The 22,920-nt window shown below is 37.2% G+C and overlaps 1 protein-coding gene across 2 annotated transcripts in view; it reads left to right on the top strand.

The window, feature by feature from the left end:
* Positions 1–14,899, top strand: part of CWF19L2 (CWF19 like cell cycle control factor 2) — a 63,420-nt gene extending 48,521 nt beyond the window's left edge. For both annotated transcript variants that reach the window (XM_057372484.1, XM_057372482.1), the window contains exons 13-18: positions 5,299–5,511; positions 7,127–7,243; positions 9,996–10,151; positions 11,496–11,576; positions 13,768–13,869; positions 14,711–14,899. In XM_057372484.1, the coding sequence (XP_057228467.1) occupies positions 5,299–5,511; positions 7,127–7,243; positions 9,996–10,151; positions 11,496–11,576; positions 13,768–13,869; positions 14,711–14,851 (810 nt within the window). In that variant the 3' untranslated portion in view covers positions 14,852–14,899. The remainder of the gene's footprint in view (positions 1–5,298; positions 5,512–7,126; positions 7,244–9,995; positions 10,152–11,495; positions 11,577–13,767; positions 13,870–14,710) is intronic.
* Positions 14,900–22,920: the final 8,021 nt, after the last annotated feature.

The following is a 22,920-nucleotide window of genomic DNA, read 5'->3' as shown; positions in this document are numbered from 1 at the left end:
ATAATAGTCTAGAAAAAATTTGCTTAGAAGCTCAAATGAAAAATGCAAAATGTTGCCGTTGCTGCTACTATTATGTAATGAAYGTTTTTCTTTTCTTTCTTCACATGGTGAAGGAATTTTAGCACGGTATTTAATAGGCATGATAAAGCCAGCAAAGTTCTGGAGCCCTGTTGCTTTTTACGTTTTCTTAAGGATCGTGTTCATGGTTTGCTGTAAAAAATTACTGTGAAAACCCGGGAGAAGTAATTTCCAATGCCTTGTTCCACTGCATTTCAGTTCAATGCACTAAACATCCTTCGGTGTATATTGTGTGGACACAAAGTTAAAGCTATTCCTGCATGTGGAAACAAATCAACTGCAGTGGCAGCTGGATTAGGGAAGAAAACCTAGAAACAGTAAGAACTGTGTAAATGCGGCCCATGCTAAATAACTGCATAAGCATTTAGTATTCTTCTAGAATTATGTTAAAATTACAAGTTGCAAATGAAGACTTATGCAGGACAGTTCTAGACATTAAAATTATGGTCAGGGRTAACTGTAAAGTGAAATGCTAATCATACTTTTAGTAGCAGAATTCTATGGCTGAAGGTATTTTGTTTGAYTTACATTTCATGTCATTGACTTGTATAGAAAGTTTTATCAGTCCTAATAATTAAATATAGCAAAATCTATGGTTTTCATTTGAAATAGCAGAACCAAAAAAGAGCTTTGGTCCCTAACCATTGAACCATACSCTGTCATTTGTTTTGTGGTTGACTTCTGCTGCTCAAAGGTAATCCTGAGCTACCTTGCTCACCGACATGATGAGTAATCTTTCCCTGTCAGTGACACAGGCCTTAAAAGCACTCTGCACATTGATATCTTAAAATCCTTCGATACTATGTGTTTAAAATGTTCTTTAATTCAGTGTGATGATAGGTTTTGAAAATGCATATTTGCTGAATTATATTATAAATTAAACCTGCAAATTCAGATGTCTGTGTTTATAGGGAGACTGGAATTGTAATAAGGTTYATGTGATAAAATTCTGCCTTTATTTAGCTTAAGCAAATACTATTTGAGATCAGAAAGACTTTTCTGAGGTGATTTGGTTGTTCAGAATAGATGCTAAATTCTGAATAAATTTAAATGTGAGGAGATGTATTCCTGTGACACTCAGGATTGTATTCTAAAATAATAGATTATTCTTCTTTGCAGCTTCCTAAAATATATTATGATACAACATTCCACAAATATTAACTCTGTCATTTAAAGTTGAAGACGTCAGTGTTGCCATGACAATTTAAACCCAAACTGATGCATTTTATACAATCTATAGACTTTTTCCCCACAAATTTTTCAAGCAGATGCATTTTTATTAGCTTATATGGAAGTAACTCTAGCTATGATTGCGTTAGCAAGAAAACAGGAAAGCAGAAGTTCAATAGTTGCATACAAAATGGAACAAGAAAATAAACAGAAAGGTAGCAGTACAGAAAAGCTGAAAATAACTCACACTGGAACCATGCAGGTGTCTTTTGTTCCTCTGCTAATTGTATTTCATAGAATTTCCCATTTCATCCCCAAATTTCAAAGGAAGTTTGAAGAGGGGAAAAAAGTGTACTTGAGGTATTATACTGGTACAATCCCTTATGATTAACAGTTGTGTCTCCTAAGGTTTCCTTTCAGTATTACAAACATACTAAATTCTTTAGTAGGGCTTTTTGTTCCAAAGGGCCACCCAAAAAACAAGTAATAGCAGCAGAGGGAGCAATAGGAGAGACAACGTGAAGCACACTTGAGATGGAGTGTGTAGGAAGCCAGCAGTGYATAAGACTCCAGGGGTTTTACTGTGGAATAGGAAAAATAGAATTGGTTTAAAATGAAGCTGAGATATGCTTCCAGTGKTCTGAGTGCAGGTTGGCAGAAAAATGAGGCTGACCCTGGAGTGCATCTTGCACAAATTTGTGAGATTGCTTTAGGAAGTAGCCCATGCCAGTGTGCCTGATGGCTTCACYAACATAACAAATTAAAAAGGGCATTAATTATTGTGTAAACAGAATGTTATATAATGAAATTATTCRTGTAATGGATTCATATTATTCATGGTAATTATCATGATAAGGATTTAATCAGAAAATACAACACTGTAATTTCTCCCTCTCAAATCATTCTAATTTATTCATAGTCAGATGGTTTCTTTCTAAATTCCTGTGCTGAATGGTTCGAGATCTCACCCTTTTTCTTGGGTTTTGGCCACATTTGCACTGTATTTGAGCTGTCTAAAAGAGAGCCCAGAGGGCTCCTGAGAGAAGATTGGATGCCTTCCCTGACTRCTTTTTAAATATTTGTGTATTACAGGCATTTCTTGGCCTGGGCAAGCACAGTTGTGATTCTTCTCTGTTGTTTAAACCAAAACTGCATCCTGGTTGTGGAAAAGTAGATGGATGGTAGAAATGACACAGTTGCACCATTATGCTATGAGATGTGGGAAGCCATGTCATTTTGCCTGGTACTAAGAGTCCTAAAGCTACTTTTGTGTCCTCTGGTTAATCGGTGCTTGCCAAAAGAGAGGGGAAATTTGAAAAGAGCAGGGTGTATAAGAAGGAAAMATGTGGCAGATATGCCCAGAACAAAAAAGAAAAAAGTGAAGTAGAAGAAAGAAGACTGGGGAGTGTAGGGGTGATGGATCTTATGAGCATGTTGGTTTGGCAGAGCTCTGGGCTTTGGTCACTGGTAGGAGCAGACTTCAGGTGCCTTGCCTTTACAGATACCTGAATTTCCTTTATTAGCTTTAGGTAATTCAACAATGGATTGTAGGACATCCCAACCTGAAAATGATAGATCAGAATTACTTCCTGCTTCTTTCAGATCTCTCTGCAGCATCTGAGCATCAAGGGTGATACCAAGCAATGTCAATCATGGTGAGGGAGMTAAATYCRTAACTTCCRAAATGCATTGGCTTTCATGTGTGGYGTRTGTGATGCTGCATCTGTGATGCAGAACAGCATCTTTCCAGYAKCTCTAAYACAGCAGCATAGTTCCTTCTTTGGATGTGTATTAGCTCTGTCTTTTGTATGTAAGAATAGATGTATGAAAGAAATCATATTTCAAATGATTACTTGCTTTCCTTCTGGCATTTTAGAGAACAATTTCTTCTTGTTCTTTCAATTCGTCTTTGTGAACCTTTTTTGAGTGATTTAGTTATAGCCAAATAATGTGATTGGCTGAACACATTGGGCACCTTACTGTACAAATAGGAATAGAAATATCTTAAAAGAGGGCTGGAGCACCTCTCCTAAGAGGCTGTGAGAGCTGTTCAGCCTGGAGAAGAGAAGGCTCCAGGGAAACCTTGTAGCACTTTCCAGTACTTAAACGGGGATTAGAAAAGAGAGGGAGAGGAATTTTTCACTCAGGTAGATAAAACAAAGGGTAATGGCCCCAAACAGAAAGAGGGTACATTTAGTGTAGTTATTTGGAAGAARGTCCTTACTTTGAAGGAAATCAGGCATTGGAACAGCTTGCCCAGAAAAGTTGTGGGTGTCCCATCCCTGKAGTGTTCAAGACCAGGTTGGATGGGACCATGAGCAGCTTGGCTTAGTGGAATATAAAGTCTCTTTCAAACTAGACCATTTGGTGGTTCTATGATCTATTGGTCATGACTGTACCAGAAGAAACAAAATCCAGATTTTAGACAGCATCTACTTTATAGAAGTTTGCTCCTTTGGATGTAAAAGTTTGCACCTTTGTATGTAAAAGTTTGCTTTGGGACCCAGACGTTATATTGTATACAGCAGTTTATCCATGATGAAGAGAGGCATCATCCTGGCTGTTTAATAAGATGAATATTTATTTATTTATGTATGTATGTATTTATTTATCACAAGGGACTCTGTGAATTTTGAAAAGTACTGTTATTTAAAAGGGATTGTATGTATCAAACCAGGACTACTTCCAAGTGTAAGCAGAGCAAAATAGTATTGATGTTCTGTGCTACATATGATACTCRTGACAGCCAAAGTGTTGTGATTTTAATTCTTTTCTCTAGTTGTCAGGTKTCATGTCTTGTGTGTATTTCCATTCTCATGGCAGAATTTTTCATTTAAAAAACCCAACCAAACTATGTTTGGTAATAACAAAATGGTGCTGTTCTGTAAGCAGTGTTTGCTGCAGGTCTAATTTTACCTTTTTAATGCTTACATGACAGAAGAACAGAGACTTGATTTTTGACACCCAACCCACTTAATATTTTTTCTAAATCTCAGGAATCTCCTGTTTCTGTTAAATATAGAATTACARTATTACAGTAAGACAGAAGAAGAATGGAGTTGAACTCTTGAACTGTTGATTTTAGTCTGCAGTGCCTTCCAGYAGGAAATGCGCATCAGCAGTTAAGTGTATTATAGCTGAATAAAGTAATGTTAAGGAGGCTTCTTCTCAGTTGTTTGGTAATGAAAGTACTGAGCATATTTAAAATAAGCCATTGATCTGTGTTAGAGAACTGCAGTATTTTGGGAAAGCAAGAGATACTGTCTTTTTTTGGGGAAGTTACTTATGTACTTTCAAAAAAAAAATCTGTTCTCTTTTTTTTTTTTTTTTTTTTTTTTAATATCAGATTATCCATACAAACTATGCCTGGGATATTTGAAATAATTTCTTTAATTTGGAGACTGTGATTCAATTATGATAGCATGCCTTCCAGATGCCTTCAGTTAGCATTAGTACTTTGCTAGGGCTACCCTAGTCAGTATTCTAAAATATATTAGGATTTGTTCTGGAGTGCAACATGTACACTCAGAARGAGTTGATATTGAAGGCAAAGACTGTTTTCTTCACAAAATGAATTAGTCCTGTTCACTTGGTAAGAATAACTGTTGGCATATTTTCACAGAATGTGAATGTGGAATGCAGTCTAATTATTTCATTATGATTTAATGGTAGTTGTAATAGGAGAGGAGGAGGAGAAGGGAGAGGACAAAATATATGATAATAAATGATATATTAAATTGTGCACCTATTTCAAGATAGCTGGAGTTATGTCAAGATAGTAYTGAAATACCAAGCCCTTAATTTGAAATGGGATATGGTAATCTACTCTTCTTACTGCTGTCACATATTTTAATATCTATACTAAGATTGTGTATGACTGCTCTCAGGAGGGATACCTGAGGATTTCATCTGCAGCAGATGCCGCATGAAAGGAAGAAATGCTACTGCTTATGTACTTTATGCTTTTCAAAATGAAGKATACTAGGAAGAGCTAAGTATTTTTTCTTGCTACTTTGTAAATACATACAATTTTTCTGTGTATCTTTTCAGCTCATGGAAAAAACTGACAGAGATTACTACACTCTGGATGACATGTTTGTTTCCAAAGCAGCCAAGAGAGCGCGCAGTGGGGAAGAGGAAGAAGTACAAAGAAGAAAAGCAATCCGWGAGCACCAGCAACTTGCTGCATGCATGGAAAAGTGCCCCTACTGCTTTGATAGYAGTGAACTTTCTAAACATCTTATTATTGCAATTGGCACCAAGGTAAGAAAATAGCAATTTAACACAAATGTAGAAATAAAAAAGAAATTACGTTGGAGTGCTTAAAATTAGGTACAAACTTGCTTCTATGGAAGGATGTATTGTTCTGCATCTTATTTTTCTTGTGCTTTCAGTTGATTCCACAAATTCATCAAGGGTGAGGAAGAAACAGATATAAATCTGTAATGAATTTTAAAGCTATTCTTTGATGTCAGGACTTCCCATTTGTGGAAAAACAGGAGTAATAATGAAAGATTTCAGTGCAGAGATTAAATTGTTGGTGGATTTGTGGAAGACTAATCACACTTCACTGGAGGAAATTTGAACTGGTGAAGAACTGTATCTTGGTATTAAAGAAAATTAGGTGGAGAATTCCATTTTTTAAACTTAAAATCCTTTGAAATAGACAGAAGTTTGGTTTGGAAACATTCCTGGTTCTGTTAATGCTTTTAGAAGTTGCATAAATATTTGGTTTTTCAACATCTGAAATGCTCCAATATAGCCTGTTTTGTCATTTTTTTCCCCTAAAGTTTTAATTTATTATTGATGTTTTCATTTGATCTGAAACTCTTTACAGGCAAAGGAATTAGATGCATAGATATGTATTAAAGTACATTGCATTCCTTTTTTTTAGAGATTTTATATAWAAATTCATACAGATGTGTATCTGTCTGTCTGTATGTGTATATAATCTGTGTTTATATATCTAGGTAGATAAATATGCAGTGTCCTGGTTTTGTCTGGGATAGTTATTTTTCTTCCCAGTAGCTGGTACAGTGCTGTGTTTTGGATTTAGGGTGAGTTTAATGTCAATAAGACACTGATGTTTTTAGTTGTTGGTATGTAGTGCTCAGGGACTCTTCTGCTTCTCATACTGCCCCACCAGTGAGAAGGCAGGAGGGGCACGAGAAGCTGAGAGGGGACACAGCCAGGACAGCTGACCCTAACTGATCAAAGGGTTATTTCAAACCATATGACATCATGCTTAGTGGATAAATTCGAGAGAGAGTTGGCCAGGGACCAGCACTTGGCAAGTAGCTGGGTGGTGAGCAGTTGCATTATGCATCACTTGTTTTGGATGATGTTGTTGTTATCATCATCATCATCATTTAATTTCCTGTCCTTTTAAACTATCTTAACCCACAATTTTTTTTTTCTGATTTTCTCCCCCTGTCCCACTGGAGGCAGCGAGTGAGTGAGCAGCTGTGTGAGGTCCAGCTACTGGCCAGGTTAAACCATGACAAAAAATATGCATTTAGCATATATATATATATATATATAAGTATAAAATTAAAAATGCATACAGCAATGTATTTACATTAAAAAATATTAGAATGGACTAAAGAGTGTGATTTCATAATAGCTATTATACCAGATGGTTTATAAGGCTGATATTACTCCCTTGTTGGTGGAACTGCTCTCTGGATACACTAGTTCATTTGAGCTACTGGTGGATAATGGGCCCTTTTAAAAAGCACTAAAATTGCTGATACCTTGCTGTAATTGGTARGTAATGGCTTCTATTAGTTTGAATTTAGGAAATGATGAATTTCTCAGTAATGGGAAGGTTTTTAATGCTTGAAAACTTGGTGTTTGAGTTTTTGTTTGCTTTTCCTAGGTGTACTTGTCTCTACCCAGCAACCAGTCCCTTACTGAAGGTCACTGCCTGATAGCCCCTCTTCAGCACCATACTGCAGCCACCCTTTTGGATGAAGATATCTGGGAAGAAATCCAGGTCTGCTGAGAAACTGTCTCCTATTCTAACAGTTTCATAAAATAATTTTGTTGTGCATAGTAACATGCTTATCATAAGTACGTATTTTCATAATTTGCAGTCTGGCAGCTCTGTTCTGGTTCCACTAAGGGGCAGAATGTTCTCCCATTGTGTATGAAAATTAATAGTCAAATATTACAGAAAGGGGAGGCAGGGTAAATGCTGAAGAAAATTTCCAACCCCTAAGCACTGGAAAGTTTCCTGAAATGCTGCAGAACATGCATCCTTGGAGATCTTTGAAACTATGTTTGAGAAACATCTATTGGAGATGAAATAGGCACACTTGATCCCTTACAGAAAGTCAAGTAACTGGCTTCATGGGGTTTTCTTGGGAGTGCCAAGGAAAAGAAAAGGTTTGTCAGAGCAGGCAGATCACTTAAAATTCAATACAAGCTGAAGATGTTGTTTATATATCTTACATTTTTTAAAATAGTCTGGGTTTCGGGTGGATGCCAATTAATAGACAACTGTGTTACTCTTAAAATCAATGACATCCCTGTTAGAATCCTGTTTTCTCCCTTTTTTGAAAAGWACTATTAGAATAAAGTGCCAAGCATGATGGACTGTGCTTTCCAACTCTCTTATGAAGACATTTTGAAGATTTTGAGTACTGTTTTCTTTGGAGATGGAAAATCAAGGGAGGGATGCCATCAGGATTATTACAAGGGGAAAACAATTTGCACCCTCTTATACTGAAATACTGGAGACTATATCAGACTAGAGAAAGGTTTCATTGTTGTACTTGCTGAGATTCAAAACCAGCATAATTCATAAGCTTGAAATAGTTTAAATGATGTTGGTCTTGCCTCAAGTCTGGCAGATGGATTCTCTGACCTTTCAAATTTGCTCCCCACATTGATTGTCATGGCTGATGTTGTTTTTATACAATGTTTCATGGTAAGTTATGTTCCCTCCCAACCAGAGAGGAAAAGGACTTCTTTTGCATGTGACAGAAATACCTAAGAAAGTTGAATAAAAAGCAAATGAGTAGGAACAGGAGGAACAAAAGAGCATGTGGGAAAATGATAAATATGTTTATCCTCAATCTTCTGTTTATCCTCATGTCTTAACTGAACAATTACAATTTTTCTAAATTGTATGAGAAGGAGAATGGGATAAAGAAAAGATAAGCAAATGCAGTCCCTGTATTCAACACTAGTCTCTTACTTGTTAGAAAAGGCTACTAGCTATTAAAACATTATCCTTTGATCCTGTGAATATATGCATAGACAGCTTAGACATTTCTTTGCAGCAAAGTATTTTGGAAAGTGATGGATATRTGAAATTTTTTTCCCTGAATTCTATGAAGTACTGCAGAGGGAGTCTGGAAGGCTTTAGCAAATGTATAAATCAGTGGCTAAACTAGCTTTCTGATGCAAAAGGCATATTTTGTATTACTGTTGGAGGGAAAAAAATTAGCTTACTTTTAAATATTCACAAAACATTATATGAAGTATATGTTTTAGTTAACTATTTTTGCTAAGTTGTTTTTTAGGATATGTTGGAGTAAAGCAAGAAGGGTTCCTTTATACTTGTATGTCTTCAAGCACTTGAATTTAACATATTGTGTAGTTTAGATTGATGTGCTCACTTGCCTAAGTAATTATGTAGGSAATATTTTTAATACGAAAATATATAAATCTTTTCACATTCTGTGTTGGCTGAACTGCAGCATATATTAATGTTGTATACATCCAAGCATAAGCCTTCTGATTTGCTCTTATGGATGGTTTTCTCCTTCCCAGTGCTAATTATTCTTGATGCTTTGGCCTGCTCAGAAATTGGAGGAAAAGTGCAGCGTGTTTAAAAACAAGAAAGTGCATCTGGGGAAATGTTAGCTAACATCTGCTGATATTCTAGGCTTTGTGGTGGATTTGTATTTCAGTTGATATTGCAGGGTAGCAGCTGTAAGGGATAGTCTTTCTCAACCTTTGGTATCTCACCACATTGCTAACTTCAGTGTGTTTCAGAGGTAGAAGTCTAGGGGCTGGAGTGACAAGGAGAAGACAAAAAGCTGTTAATTCAGAGTAGCCTGTCACTCTGCACTGTAAAGTCCCATAGCAGTCATGGAGCACTGGGCAGTATCTTCTGGCTGTAATTTGTCAGTTGTTTCAGGAGAATGTTGGTAGCATTTTCCTGTCACAGCACGGAGCATCTCATKAGTGAGGAAAACTTCAGAGCACAAGGGCCTGCTTTGAAGAGCTTAAATGCCTAGTTTAGGTATATATTTGGCCATGTTTCTTAGACTTATAGTTTGATTTGTACTATACAAGATGGCAAAGGCATGGAGATATCAATTTCTAGTCCTATTGCATTTGAAAACCTGGTAGTGATTTWTTTTCCTTCTGTTTTACTTCAGTACTTGCTGATGTTGATGAATATGTGTATTTATGCTTGTTTGATTCWTAAGTTCTCCACTTACATTAAGACAAGGAGTTTTAAAAGTTATTAAAACTTAGTTATTAAAACTTAGTTTGTAGTGTTAATTATATTGTGTATTTTGCAACAGTTTTCTAGACACCCAATGTTTTTATCATAGGAAATGTRGTTAATATTAAATTGGTAAATAATACAGAATTTTCCTAGTATGATTGCTACTGTTTTCCATTTTACTGTTAGTTTATTACAAATACAATATGCTTGTGAAATAATACAGTGTATCTGAAAGCTTTGAAAAGTTAGTTTAAATGACACATTATTTTTCTTTAAACAGATGTTCCGAAATGCATTGGTGAAAATGTTTGAAGCCAAAGACTTGGACTGTGTGTTCCTAGAAACAAACATGAGTATGAARAAGCGGTACCATATGGTATATGAATGCATTCCTCTTCCAAAAGAAGTAGGAGATATGGCTCCAATCTACTTTAAGGTACATTAAAATGTTTTTTTCTGAAGCAGTTTGAATGTATATATCATAATTCATCTGTTTCTGGAAGACATTGGTGATACTCAAGTGCTCTTTTTGAAAAGGTGTATTCTTTGATCCTTCTTCTGGATCCATTCTTTGCTAATATTCCTTGATCTGAAAATAAACCCTGTGAGGTAATTCAGTTTTTCAAGTAGTCAGTGGAAGAGCTGTATTTCACTGAGCATTTGTTCCAAGTCTGACTGCACCAACAAATTCTGGAAGAAGGTGAGAGAAGTGTAGTCTCTTGAAGTGTTTAAGGATTGCAATACCTCYTACTTAAGTTCTGTAGTATAAACTTAAAACACAATACTTGTGCCTTGGCAAGCATTAGATGAGAAAATAATGTTACCTGTTCTGAGAAATACCAATGTAGGTACTCTTCATCCCCATTTTATTTAAGTAAGACCAAATTTTACACATATCTTAGGCTTCTGGAAGAAGTATCTATCATGCTGTAGAATGTTTATCATAGCTTTTCAGGTCTTTTTCCCCTGATCCTGTAAGAATAGGTTCATTGGGGCTTTTGCCTGGGAACTGAGTCTTTTCAGYTTTCAGGAACTTGATTCATGATTTGCCTTTGGAAACAAAATTATTCTATTTTTTCTTTGAAATACTATTTATTCTTTCTGGAAATAATGTGATTGGGCTTTGATGAAGCTGAGCAGCAGTGTGGTGAACAACTTTTGCCAGTTGTGCAGTAACTTTTGCTGCATTTGAAACTCTCCATCTGTTAGATCTGACTGCAGGGCTTCAGGTGCTGGTAAAACTTGGGCGTTTTTTGAGTATTTGAGAAAGGGGGAAGGACAAGATTTAATTTATGTCATTTATTTTGTAAGTATCTACCATTAAAATAGACAATAAATGAAATTTAGAAGTTGCTTACACTATGCTATACCAAATTTCATACTGTGGAAGATACAGTCAACTTTATAGGTTTTTAAAGGCAATCATCCTTCTAACCTGGATTCATCTCTTACTGTTTATAAAAGAAATACAGCTAATATAATGTAATGATTTCATAAGGGGTTTTGTATGGGATAAGTAAAAAGAGAATGTGAGCTTTTATTTGAAAGTTGTGTCAAGCAATAGTTAAATTAAAAAGAAACTGARGAACTGAATTGGGTGAGTCTGAAGATACTGCATGATGTCTCTATAAACTAAGTTGTGTAAATAAGAAAGGTTGCCAAAAATAAACTGACTTTGTTAAAACTAATTGTTATTTGCAGTACAAYGTACTTCATTACAGTTAGTTCTTTATTTGCTGTATAAGGGCTATTTTCACATTTAGWTAATAACATTTTACAGAAAGCTATAATGGAGTCTGATGAAGAGTGGTCCATGAACAAGAAGTTAATTGATCTTTCTTCAAAAGATATTCGGAAATCTGTAAGTAGTGGATTGTATTGAATCCTGAATTTATCATCAAATTCTTCTAACCTTTTTTCATTATTAAATGTTTCAAAGAGAGAAGAAAGGAAACAGAATTAGATTAGTGCATTAGAAGATGGCATAGGTATGATGAGAATTAACAGTCTGAACTCCTAACTGACATTAGGGAAATAATTCCCATTTATTTCAACAATTGCTGGACTAAGCTGCCAGCATTAGTTGAGAGAAGCTGACACTTTAAGGACGTGTACTGGCAAAATTTTCTTGATTAACTTTAAGAATTAAGGCAGATCAAAGATTTGCAAATTACTTTCCTGGAACAAATATGATGTGTCTTTTTCATTAACCTTGAACAGCCATTTGTGTTGCTAAGTTTATGAAGTGAAAATATAAATAGCATTATAAATCTTGTTTTTTGTAAAACAAGGGAACAGTACCCTCTCTGTCTCTTGGATACTGAGATGAAACATCTTTATATAAATAAATCTTAAAAGAATAGTGCTGCATCCATTAGGTTCAAAGATTGTTCCATCTTTTTAATATTAAAGTGGAAGATGTGTATTATATGCACTCTATGACAAGTAGTTTTCTACTGTGTAGTAGTGTACGTAATTTCTGGAAGTTTTTTAGTAAACAGAGCACTAAAAAATTCCTAGTTTATGAGAAAGAGGAGATGAATTTTCATAAWGAGACATGAAGTCTGATATGATGAAGAAGGAGATTAAGTGCAGAAAATTAAGGTATTCAAATAATTTGCAGCTAGGGTTTAGGGAATACTTTAAGGTGGATATAAACAAAATAYGCTTATTTGGGTATCTTCTACTCATTTCAGAACAGGGAAAACCAACATCTATCACAAAAAAGTGAAATATCATTTCATTGTCACATGATAAAGCATTAGGACATGCCCTAGCCATACATTTTTGTGACTTACTTATTTATTTGAAAGTGGACCAGTTTTCAGATTAAGTCAAGACAGCTTTTAAAATTAATACAACGTATTCTGAACATGAATGGTTACACTGTTGTGTAATTTTAACATTATTGTAGGGTAAAAGAAATGTCTGTAGGCTTCAGGGAGATCAGAGAGTATAGCTTGGAGACCAAGCTGAGGTTTGGGAACTTGGAGAGTTGTATTGGGAGATGGTGGTAATCTGGAAGGAAGGTCAGGCTTGGCTGAGACATCACCTAGTGGGTGGATTGTGTGCAGAAATMGTGAGAAATAAGACACAGTTGACCTTTTCTTTAAGGTGTCACCTGCCCAGCCATTTTCCTAATTTAATAATTTTTTTTAAGTCCTTTTAAAATGTTTTATGTTTCTTGTTATGCTGCATTGCTCCTCTGTATTACACCTTAATTATTTTTAGAGTCAGTATTTTAAGCAATATATGGAACACGCYTCCTGAAAATTGTGTAGTTATTTGGACTGTAGCAGAGGAAATGYTTATGAATTGGAGGCTTTGTAAATCTTATCCATAGAGATACATCCTCAACAATTAACAGRATGAAAATGATGCAGTGAAACAACAGAAAGTGCTTGCAGTACTGTAGCAATATATGATCGACTTCTGTCAGACTAAAGGGTTTTTTGTGGCAGGATATTCAGCATCTCCCCTGCAGGCTGACAGAATTATTAAGTTATCTGATTTGGCAAGTTAAGAATAACTTTCATTCATGTGGAGGGGGTTTGTGGTAATGTCCACAGARGTGCTTCCCCTTCCCCCTGAGCAGTAGTGTTTTCACTGGGTAAATATTTCCTGTTCCCAGTCAATATCTTAMCTTTAATAAATGCAGTTTGCTAGTGGTTGTCTTAAAATTTCTACTAAAACCATGTAATCCAGAGGTGTGGGGACAGGGAGGCATTTGCTCAGTGTGCACACTGCTGCCTGATATCTCTATTTCTTACCTGCTATTTCTGCTGTGGCCTCTGGAGGTTCTGCCACCCAGTCATCATCCCTTCTGTGCCTTTTTATCCATTTGCTGTGTGTTGTTCTTTCCCCGTACCTGTTTGCTTCACTGTTTCTTTGTTACAATTTTATGCTACAYGTAGTTGGTTTGAGAGGTAGTTTAAAATAAAAAATGATACTATCAACTGTAAAACCATGTTCAAATTCATTCACTTGTGGGGGAGGCTGACTAACTGACCRGTGTTTGTTAAATGTCTGAAAATGTGGTTTTTTATGTGTAGGTTCCCAAAGGATTGCCATACTTCTCTGTGGACTTTGGCCTTCAAGGAGGATTTGCTCATGTGATTGAAGATCAACACAATTTCCCTCATTACTTTGGAAAGGTATTGCTATGTAAAAGATTAATTTACTAATTATACTCTCTTTTGGAAAATTTAAGTAATTAAAACACATGCTTCCAGAACATACTTTGATGTACCCTRTCTCAGTTTGTTGTCTGTCTTTTCTTGATGAGTCATTGTAACTTGGCTTGTTGAATAAAGGAGTAGTTGATTTTTTCACTAGCTGAAAAATTGTGAGATTTTGATTCTAAATTCGTGTCTCTTTTCAATTAATAGGAACTGTAGGTATTTGACATTATAGGTATATAATCACATAGACGGAAGATACTTGCATCTACTTAAGAATTTTCAYGGCCATAGTACTGATATACAGGTACACTGACACCTGTTTGTATAAATTAGTGTGCATGCACATAGAGACTCACAGACAGCTCCTGCTGAAATCCTCATCTGGTTAAATTACTCCTCGTGATACGTATACTATATACAGGAAGAGCTGCAATGAATTCTTCCTTTCTTTATTAKGTCAGAGTAAACACTTTTTGAAAGAATCAATGTTGCAAAAACATGAAGAGAGGGAAATACAACAGCAGGAAGAACAAAGTGGGCAGCTTGCTTGCTTTCTCTGAGTTTACCTTAGTCACAAATGCACTAATGCATTAATAGTCTTTCAATGTTAGGATATTTAGGCACTACATCAAAGCACGTAGAAGAATTCTGCTGAGGCAACCATCTATGGCAGTTTTTTAATTATCACTTGAAGAAAAACTTGGAAGAAAACTGACAATCTCAAAATTTGAAAATACATATTTCTTCTGTGATTAGATAGTGTTAAGTAATAGGATAATTTTGCATTTATCATTATCTATCTTTTGTTTCAAAGGAAATTATTGGTGGCATGCTGGACTTGGAACCGCGGCTCTGGAGAAAAGGAGTCAGACAGAACTTTGAGGAACAGCGGAAAAAGGTGCTGCAGTTTGCACAGTGGTGGAAACCATATGACTTCACCAAAAAGAAAGAATGAGAAACAACCCTGGAGCCAAGGACTATATAAGCCATAAATCACACTAAAGGATACTTCATATGTAAAGAATAACACCAATGTGTTGGTAGTATATTTTAAAAATAGGATATTCTTTAATTGTTSATGATGTGTTTCTCTTTTGGACACTGGATCACATGTACCTGCAGCCTGAAAAAACAGATTTGTACAGTAAGTTTGGATTTTACTTTTTCAGTTGAGCCAGAAGGATAATGTCCATGTGGCCATTTGAGTTTTTAAAAATGTGACTTTTGCTTTTRGAGTTTTTATAATTCTTGAGACAACTGGTATTTTTTTATATTGTATTTAGCCAGTGCTTAATTATCATGGTAAACTTTTGTAGAAAATGGTGTACATTTTAAGAACATTTTGATTAAAACAAATACATTACTGCAGAAGGAAATTGTACAGAAAATAGTTTTCTTATTTTGTGTCCTTGTGTTCTTTGAGGTCTTTGCAGTAACACAAACATTCATGAAGGGTGTGATTGATAAACCTGCTGTTGCCCCTCTGCACAAGAATTAATGCTATTTTTTGTACTTTCTCTCAATATGMAGTAATATTTTTCAAGCACAAAGGATGATGAGAGAGTCCATAGCTGGTGGCAAATGACAGCTTTAATAGTAACAGTTACATTTGATAGCAGTAAAAGAAGAATTTCAAGGGAGAATACTCTCTGATGGTCAGCAAAAAAGAAAATCTTCACTGGGATCTCCCCAGGTGACTCTTCTCCCCTGGGTATGCCCTCTAGTGCCACAGGTGGTTTGTCATAATACTTTGTCCTAATAGTTTTCATCAAGACCRGTTCAAAATCCATGCTTGTTTTTCCTGATTGTGATGCTGCTAGTGCTGAGTGAAGCATGCTCTGACCAGCAGCAAGAGTTGTGTGTTAATTGATTGAGCATGGATGTCACTGGGGAATGCATGCATGCTATTTCAAGGACCATTTTCCACCGTTTTATTTGCTAGATTTTTTTTTTTTGTGTAGAAGTTACAAAATGAGGGTAGGGAGRTGTGAGGTGGAGAAAGGATGATTCTTACATCAGTGCCCGCCAGTTCCTGTGGAAACCCTGGCAGAGCAGGCTTGGGCTTTGCAGATAMAGATTTGGGATAACAAGGAGAACAGGAGACAAGGACAGAAGGACATGGATAGAAACGTTGCTGCAGCACAAGGGAGAGGGTGCAGACTTGGGAACAGAGGCTCCAGTGCTACAGGGAAAGTACAAACGGTGGAAGGTGGGAGACCCTTGGTATTGGAGAATTTGAGGCTTTGTTTAAGTGTTTCAACGTGCTTCCTGTTCTTTTCCTGCTGAGCTATTGCTCTGTACAGCTCTGTCAWCTAATGTGAACTGCTCAGATTAAGAAATGGATCACTAAATTTTGCAGGGTTGAATAAGTATTCATTTCTAGTCACTTAGTGGTGTTTTGCAGCTTTGCTGAAAATCTGGTGTTTTCCCATTCCTCCCCCATTGCTGCATTTTGGCAAATAAGTCTGGTAGAGATAGATCTGTTGTGTTKTGAATTATTTTCTATAGGATCTTTGTCAGTTGATGTCACTACAAAAGAAATGAGTAAAAAGTAAGCTTTGAGGATAATTGAAGCAATTTCATGTCTGATTTATACTGTGTTCACCAGCAAGCCTTGGATAAAAGGGACAGTTCTAATGTTCTCCAGTAAGTTTTGCTCTTCCTTAGGTTACTGGGAGGATTGCTTGGCAAATAGGATGTGAAATAGTAGCTGTGAGTAGCCGCTTGGAACGTGGCAATGCTGAACCAAATTTAGGTAAAATGCAGTCTTTAGTGTGTAAAGCATKACTAAAAATTGTTCTCTGTGAAAGTACATATAGCCTCTAGTCTCATCTGCCCCCTGGGATGATAGCTGGAAGCAGCAGAGGTGACTGTCTTTTCAAGCCATGGAAAAGTCYTTATCCAATGCTGTGCTGGAAATGCAATTCTTCTGACATCACTTCTCTCAGAATCTGTGTACCTCAAAGGAAGTGCTGTGTTTCACAAGGGATATCCAACTTATATGCAGAAAAATCCTCTGACTCATGGCCTGTGCATATTTTATTTTTCTGGTTTCAGCAAAACTACTGGTATTCTTTGGAAAGAACTTTGAAATATGGGATAAGGGGTGGAATGTCTTGGGTTGATGTTTGGTGCCAGTTTTGTTCTGTATTCCTTTTCCGTTGGCACATATGCCCAAAAATGTTTATCTCTTTAAATGCAACCCGGAAGAAAGAAGCAGGGGCTGCTGGGAAGACACAGAGGACAGTTTAACTGCCAGTGCTGCCACGAGATCTGGCTGCTCGAGCTGCTCTCTCTGGCTCTCTCTGCCTCTCGTCGTGGGAGCCCTCGCTTGCGGAGCAGAGTTACAGTATCACAGTTTCTGCTGGCTCAGTTTGTGGCTTCGGCGGCTTTTCCTCAAACATCCCCTCTGCGTCTCCTGCTACTCCTCGGGCGGTCCTGCCGAGGGAGGGGCCTCACGGCTCCATCCCGTCTGGGATTTCGGGGTGGACCGGGCTGGCAGCGGAGGCACGCCGAGCCCTCCTCTGATTCATCCACTGGGAAGCTGAGACTGTGGTACCATTCTTTTCTTTCGGTTGTTTTTTCCCTTTTGCCACTGTTACAATAACCACCACGTGGGTTTTCCTTTTGTTTCTTTTTTCCCGGGGGCGGAGTCACTGCCTTGCTGCCTGGCGAGTTTTTTTGTTTGAATATCAGAAGGTTACTTTTTATCTGTATCCTTGCTATATAACGACTACTCTTTGTCTGTGTCCTGTGGGCATTGTTTTGTTGGTTTTTTTTTTGTTAATAAAACTACCTTTTTTCTCTTCACCTTTTTTKCCCAGCATCTATTTCTTGTTGGAGGGAAAAAAAATTATCAAATTTGTTTTCATTTCGGAGGAAACGTTTCCCTGTGACGTTTTCTCTCGGAAAACATTGTCTCAAAACCAAGACAGTWAGTCAAGCTAGGGATACAGGAAAATGTTTCTTACCCTGTTAGAAGTTTTTGGAATGGGAGACTGTGTTTACCATATACACTGAGAATAGTATCTTGTAATTGGTCACAGCCCACAGATTCATATGGTCAGGTTAAGATGTTCTTCTTCCTWAGTATCTCTAAATATTCATGAAGCCATGACTGTCAACTCAGCTTGTTAGGATACTTGTGGTAGGCATGGTATGCTTAGACTTCAGTCCTTACTCTTATAMATACTAAAATATTTTAAGTAGACCTATTTCATCTTCAAAAATACCCAGWAACTAAGTTCTTTGGCACTAAGAGGTAGAAAATGTGAATTCAGGTGTCTATATGGGGAACAGGGATTGGAAGCTTGATTTCTTACGTTGTTATGTGTTTCTATGTACTCTTTTTGTGTGATCAGAGAGGAAAAGGATCTTCTTTCTTCAAGTGAATCTACTTGTATGATTTAACAGGTATGAGATTATATCAATGTCCTGCCCTRTGTTATGGGAAGGTCATGTAATATGTGCTGCTGCTCTTCTACACAGTGCCTGGCATGAAATGCAATGTTTCCTTGGTATCAAGTCAACTGTTTCCAACTATAAGGACTCCTCTCCTTTGTATTTCCTTGCTATGCTGAAGGAATTTTTTTCTCTCACCTTCATTCCAGGTCTCTCAGCAGACTCATCTCCCACAAGCCTTAATATCTTGAAGACTCACTTGAAAAGCCTGGTCTGTCTTAGAGTAAAAGAGCTAAACAATGAGATGTTCACTTTCTGTTCTTTTCTTTAGGCTGTTTCATTCAATCTGGGTAGTCCCCAGGCCTATGTGGTTGTTGCAGAGAAGCTGCTTAAAGCATGGATCTTCATATAAAAGACCCACATTTGGAGGTTATTATTTTTGCTCAAATTTGTACCACATCATTAGCTACAAAATGAAGTGCAAAATTATTCTTATCCACAACCAATAGTTGGTTGATGTCAAGGTGATTGCCTGAAGTAATTTGTTGATGTAAACTGAATTAATGAAAAATGAGGCTGATGTAAACTGGGATGAACTCATGGAGCTAAAGTGGAAAGAAAGACTTTCTCCCAATTATTAATGTTCTCCTGAGCAGGTAATTTTTATTTATGCCCATATTCTACACAGCTTTTCACTTCTCCTTTTGTGGTTTCTTTATAATAAAACTAGGAGATGCTGCATTTACTGCAACCTTAGTGTAACAGTGGTGGATTGTTGCTTGGTGCTTTGTAAAAGACCTGAAAGAGAATGATGTGGATTTTTGTTGCTTTGCTAGAAAAGCAACATTCAATCTGAGGTTTGTTTGGCTGAATTGTTTTTTCCAGTTCATTCATGAATCCAAACAATGAGTTATTCTCAGAGTCATAATCAAATGTGATTTAGTGGGATTTTACTTACCGAGTTCAACCAACTTGTTTTAAATTTCATACAAGTTCTGAAAGGAAAACAATGTGTTAAAATCAATAGTAATTCTCATGACAGTTCGCCAATCTCTTGAAATCTTATGAAAGAAGAAGAATTTTGCTGGGTCCCCTGAGAGTTCTTTGGCTGAAATTTCTTCAGCATTTCCTGTTTTCTGTATTTGTCATTTTATCATTAAAGTATGTTTATATAATTCTGACTGGACTATGGATGAAAAGCTATGGAAACATAGGCTGCTCCATTCTTGCTTTAAGTGTAGCTGTTTTGTAAACAAAACCTTGAATATCCTMGATAAACTAGGACTAGATATTAGAGTACAAAACATCTTTACCTACAAGCCTGTTTACCCTCCGTGGCTCCTGGGTGTGACCTAAGGGCTGAACACAGAGGCACATCTYGCACATTGCTTACGTTAGAGAAGGCAGAGTCCGAGCTCTTGATGTGTGGGTATTTGTAAAAAGTTCATTCCTCAGTGTTCATGCTGCATGTGCCTTTGTACASGTGCTCTGAGGGCAGCGGGCAGCCTGAAACTGCTGATGAGCCAACTTTAAGTTTTGTATCAGAACTAAAAAGACATCAAKTCATTATTTTAAAATTTTTAGCTTTTGTGAAGCAAGTACCCCAGAACATACATGCAGTGAAAACAARTTTAGCAAAAATCCACAAGCACAATTAACATTTTAGAATAAAGTTGAAGGCATTTCTCATGGACACTATCTTTGAGGTAGTATTTTTATTCAAGGTTTTCTGGTTTGTGATTTGTGGTCATTTCATTGATGCACAGTTGGTCACCTGCCAATCTGAAATGAGAGATAGGTGCAGTTTGGTTTTGAGACCAGACAAGATAACTTTTCCAAGTCTCTTCCAGCTCTTTCTGCTGTGATTTTAAGATCTTACTTGGTTCTGATGTTTTGTGTGAAAATGTTTTGGAACAGCATTGTGAGACAAGACATGAGCAGCTAACAGCGGATAGATATTTAATGGGGCATAAATACTCAGTTGCCACAGTACAGCTTCCCCTTGGCTGTTGTCACAGGTTACAGGGCTTGGTTTGGGAATGGCAAGTGATCTCTTATGTCTCTAGGTGGTTTTTATAGCCAGTTCCAGGTGTGTGCTTTGTAGTTGTTTGAAAGCATTATAGCTCTTCAGCTCTTTCAGTATTCTCCCTTTCAGTGTCAGACAACTCTCTGAAGGTTTGATCACAGTTCAGGAGGCCTAAGCAATTGCCAGTGAGGTGGAAGACAGTGACTAACAGTCGTAATGGCTTTAGGGATGATGGCAYCTCCAGCTGGAACTGGGTATGTGGGCTTTTAGTTTTGAGTTAACTTGGGCAAATTGAATCAGAAATGGTGACATTTTGCTCTTTTGGTTCCTCTCTCTTCTTTCCTTGCTGCTCCTGCAGAATTTAGATTTTCATTATCTTATCCAAGCTGCTCTTTCATTAGGTAACTCAGCAATATTTGCTAAGACTTAGCRAGTAATTGCTAGGAATGGCTGGTTCAGCCTCCTAGCCACCAGGACTGACCAATCTGTACTACAATGCTGGGTCTTTGCCTGGATCACCCTTTGCCATGGCTGACAGTGAGGGTTTGCTAATGTTACATAGTGGAAAAGGTGCAATGCCTGAGATGCTGTTTGTTACATAGCAGCACTCTGGGTGACTGTGTGTGTTAAGGGTATGTACTGATTACATTTAGGGATAAAGTGTTGAGACTTCATGTGATTTCACTAGGGTTACATTGGGCTTTACACCATTAAACATGTCAGGGTATRTCCCTTACCATGAGGAGAAGGTAGTTTTAAACTAAATATGTGAAAGGAGTTACAACTTTTCTTGTTCATGTACTTAGTCTGCTAATACTAGATGTATAAAATGTATTAAGTAAACCTGAAGCCTTTCATAAGTGGTTTGTGGTATCCATAGTATCAGAGGAGGAGGGCAGGACATAATTTTATTTAGCTTTGAGAGGCTTGGTTGGAATTATGTGCTATGAGTTCTTGCAGTGGTTTACAGTCAGGTTTGTTGAATTTAGAAGTATATACTGCTGAACATCTGAGGAAAATGTTATTTGTAATTAAAACATAGATTCAGGATTTAAAAAAAAATGCCAAACAACTCGATAGGCTTTAGAAGGCAGAGTGGACAGAGAATTTGACTATTATCTTTTTACAAACAGCACATGCTTCTCAAGAGATTTCTATTCACCAGCTCCCCACTTTGTTTGAAGTCTTCTCTGGAAAGCTTTTGGATTATTTTCTCTTTAGAGCAAAAATWCTTTGGTCAGTATTAGAACAGAAACAGATTATAAAGAATTCATCTCACATCTGTGTGAGTAGTTCTTGTCTCTGTATATAGCTGTCTGGAAGACTGTGGATAAATAGCATTTTATATTTCCTATCAAATACAAAACCTTTAAAAAACTTTGTTTTAAACTGAAAAAAAAAAAAAGGGAGCATCCTCCAAAGAAATATTAATCCTCAGGACCTTGATCTTCATAGCTCCTTGCAAACATGAATTTTTTGTGTCTGAAGGTTTTTACAAACACAGCTCCCCTCTGACAGCTGCGAATGTGCTGTCTCTGGAACAAGTGAATTTGCCCCCATGCCTCTGCACATCCCCTGCCCCAAACCAGCACCTTGGATTTGGGTTGTTTWGAGCAACTAGAAAGATCTCTCAGATCCCAGCCCCTTGTGCACTCCTGGGATCCCATCCGCTTCAATTGAACACATCATCCTTGAAGTGTTCCTTGTCTATGAAGACAGTTTTAAATGATTTATGACTGCACAGTCTTTTRTTTTTAGCTTCTGTATAAAGCTTCCAAATCAAATCTTGATGGGAACTGCAGTGTGTGATGTTTTTGTTGTCTTCCTTTCCACTAATGAGAACCAAGTAGAGTCTTGCAGTCAAACTGTGTGGTTGTCTTCCTTAGTACACTTCTTACACAAATCAAACAGGAATACAGGTAGATGAGAACAGTAATATGATTCTGGCTTATTAAATAATTAACTTAAAAAAGGTCAGTGAGTCCCTGCCTAACAAAACAGCAGTGTTAGAAATCTTGGATTGTCTTTTGATGTTGGGAAGTGAGGACATGCAGGAGGGTTGTGAGGATTCACAAGTGGTTGTGAGCTGGGTGCTGTGGTTGACATGGCTGAAGGAYGGGATGCTATCCAGGGAGCTGGACAAGCTTGAGAAGTGGCCCTTGAGAACCTCAGGAGCTTCAACAAGTCTGAGTGCTACTCCTGGGTCAGGGCAATCCCAGACATGAGTGCAGACTGAGAGAAGAAGTCACAGAGAGCAGCCCTGCCAAGAAGTGTGTGGTRGTRCTGGTGGATGAGAAACTGGATGTGACTTGTCATTGTGTGCKCACATCCCAGAAAGCCAGTTGTGWCCTGGGATGCATCAAAAGCAGTGTAACCAGCAGGGTGAGGGARGGAATYCTGCTCTGCTGCTCTGCTCTGCATTTTATCATCATGTGATTCCTCAGTTCCAATGCTGTCAATCCTATGGAGTTTCATGGGTGGCTGCATTACTTGGGCAACAAAATTGTGATGTTTCATTTTCTTAAATTACCCAATGTGCATTACTTGTGTTATGTAGACATCTTTGTGCAGTTTCTGGTTGATACGTTTTAGCTTCA

This window comes from Malurus melanocephalus, unplaced genomic scaffold (genome assembly GCF_030028575.1).
Source record: "Malurus melanocephalus ecotype Western Australia unplaced genomic scaffold, MMel_1.1 scaffold_172, whole genome shotgun sequence".
In the NCBI taxonomy this organism is placed as follows: domain Eukaryota; kingdom Metazoa; phylum Chordata; class Aves; order Passeriformes; family Maluridae; genus Malurus; species Malurus melanocephalus.
Note: the sequence above shows the minus strand (reverse complement) of the source record. Positions and strands in the feature narration are given on the sequence as shown.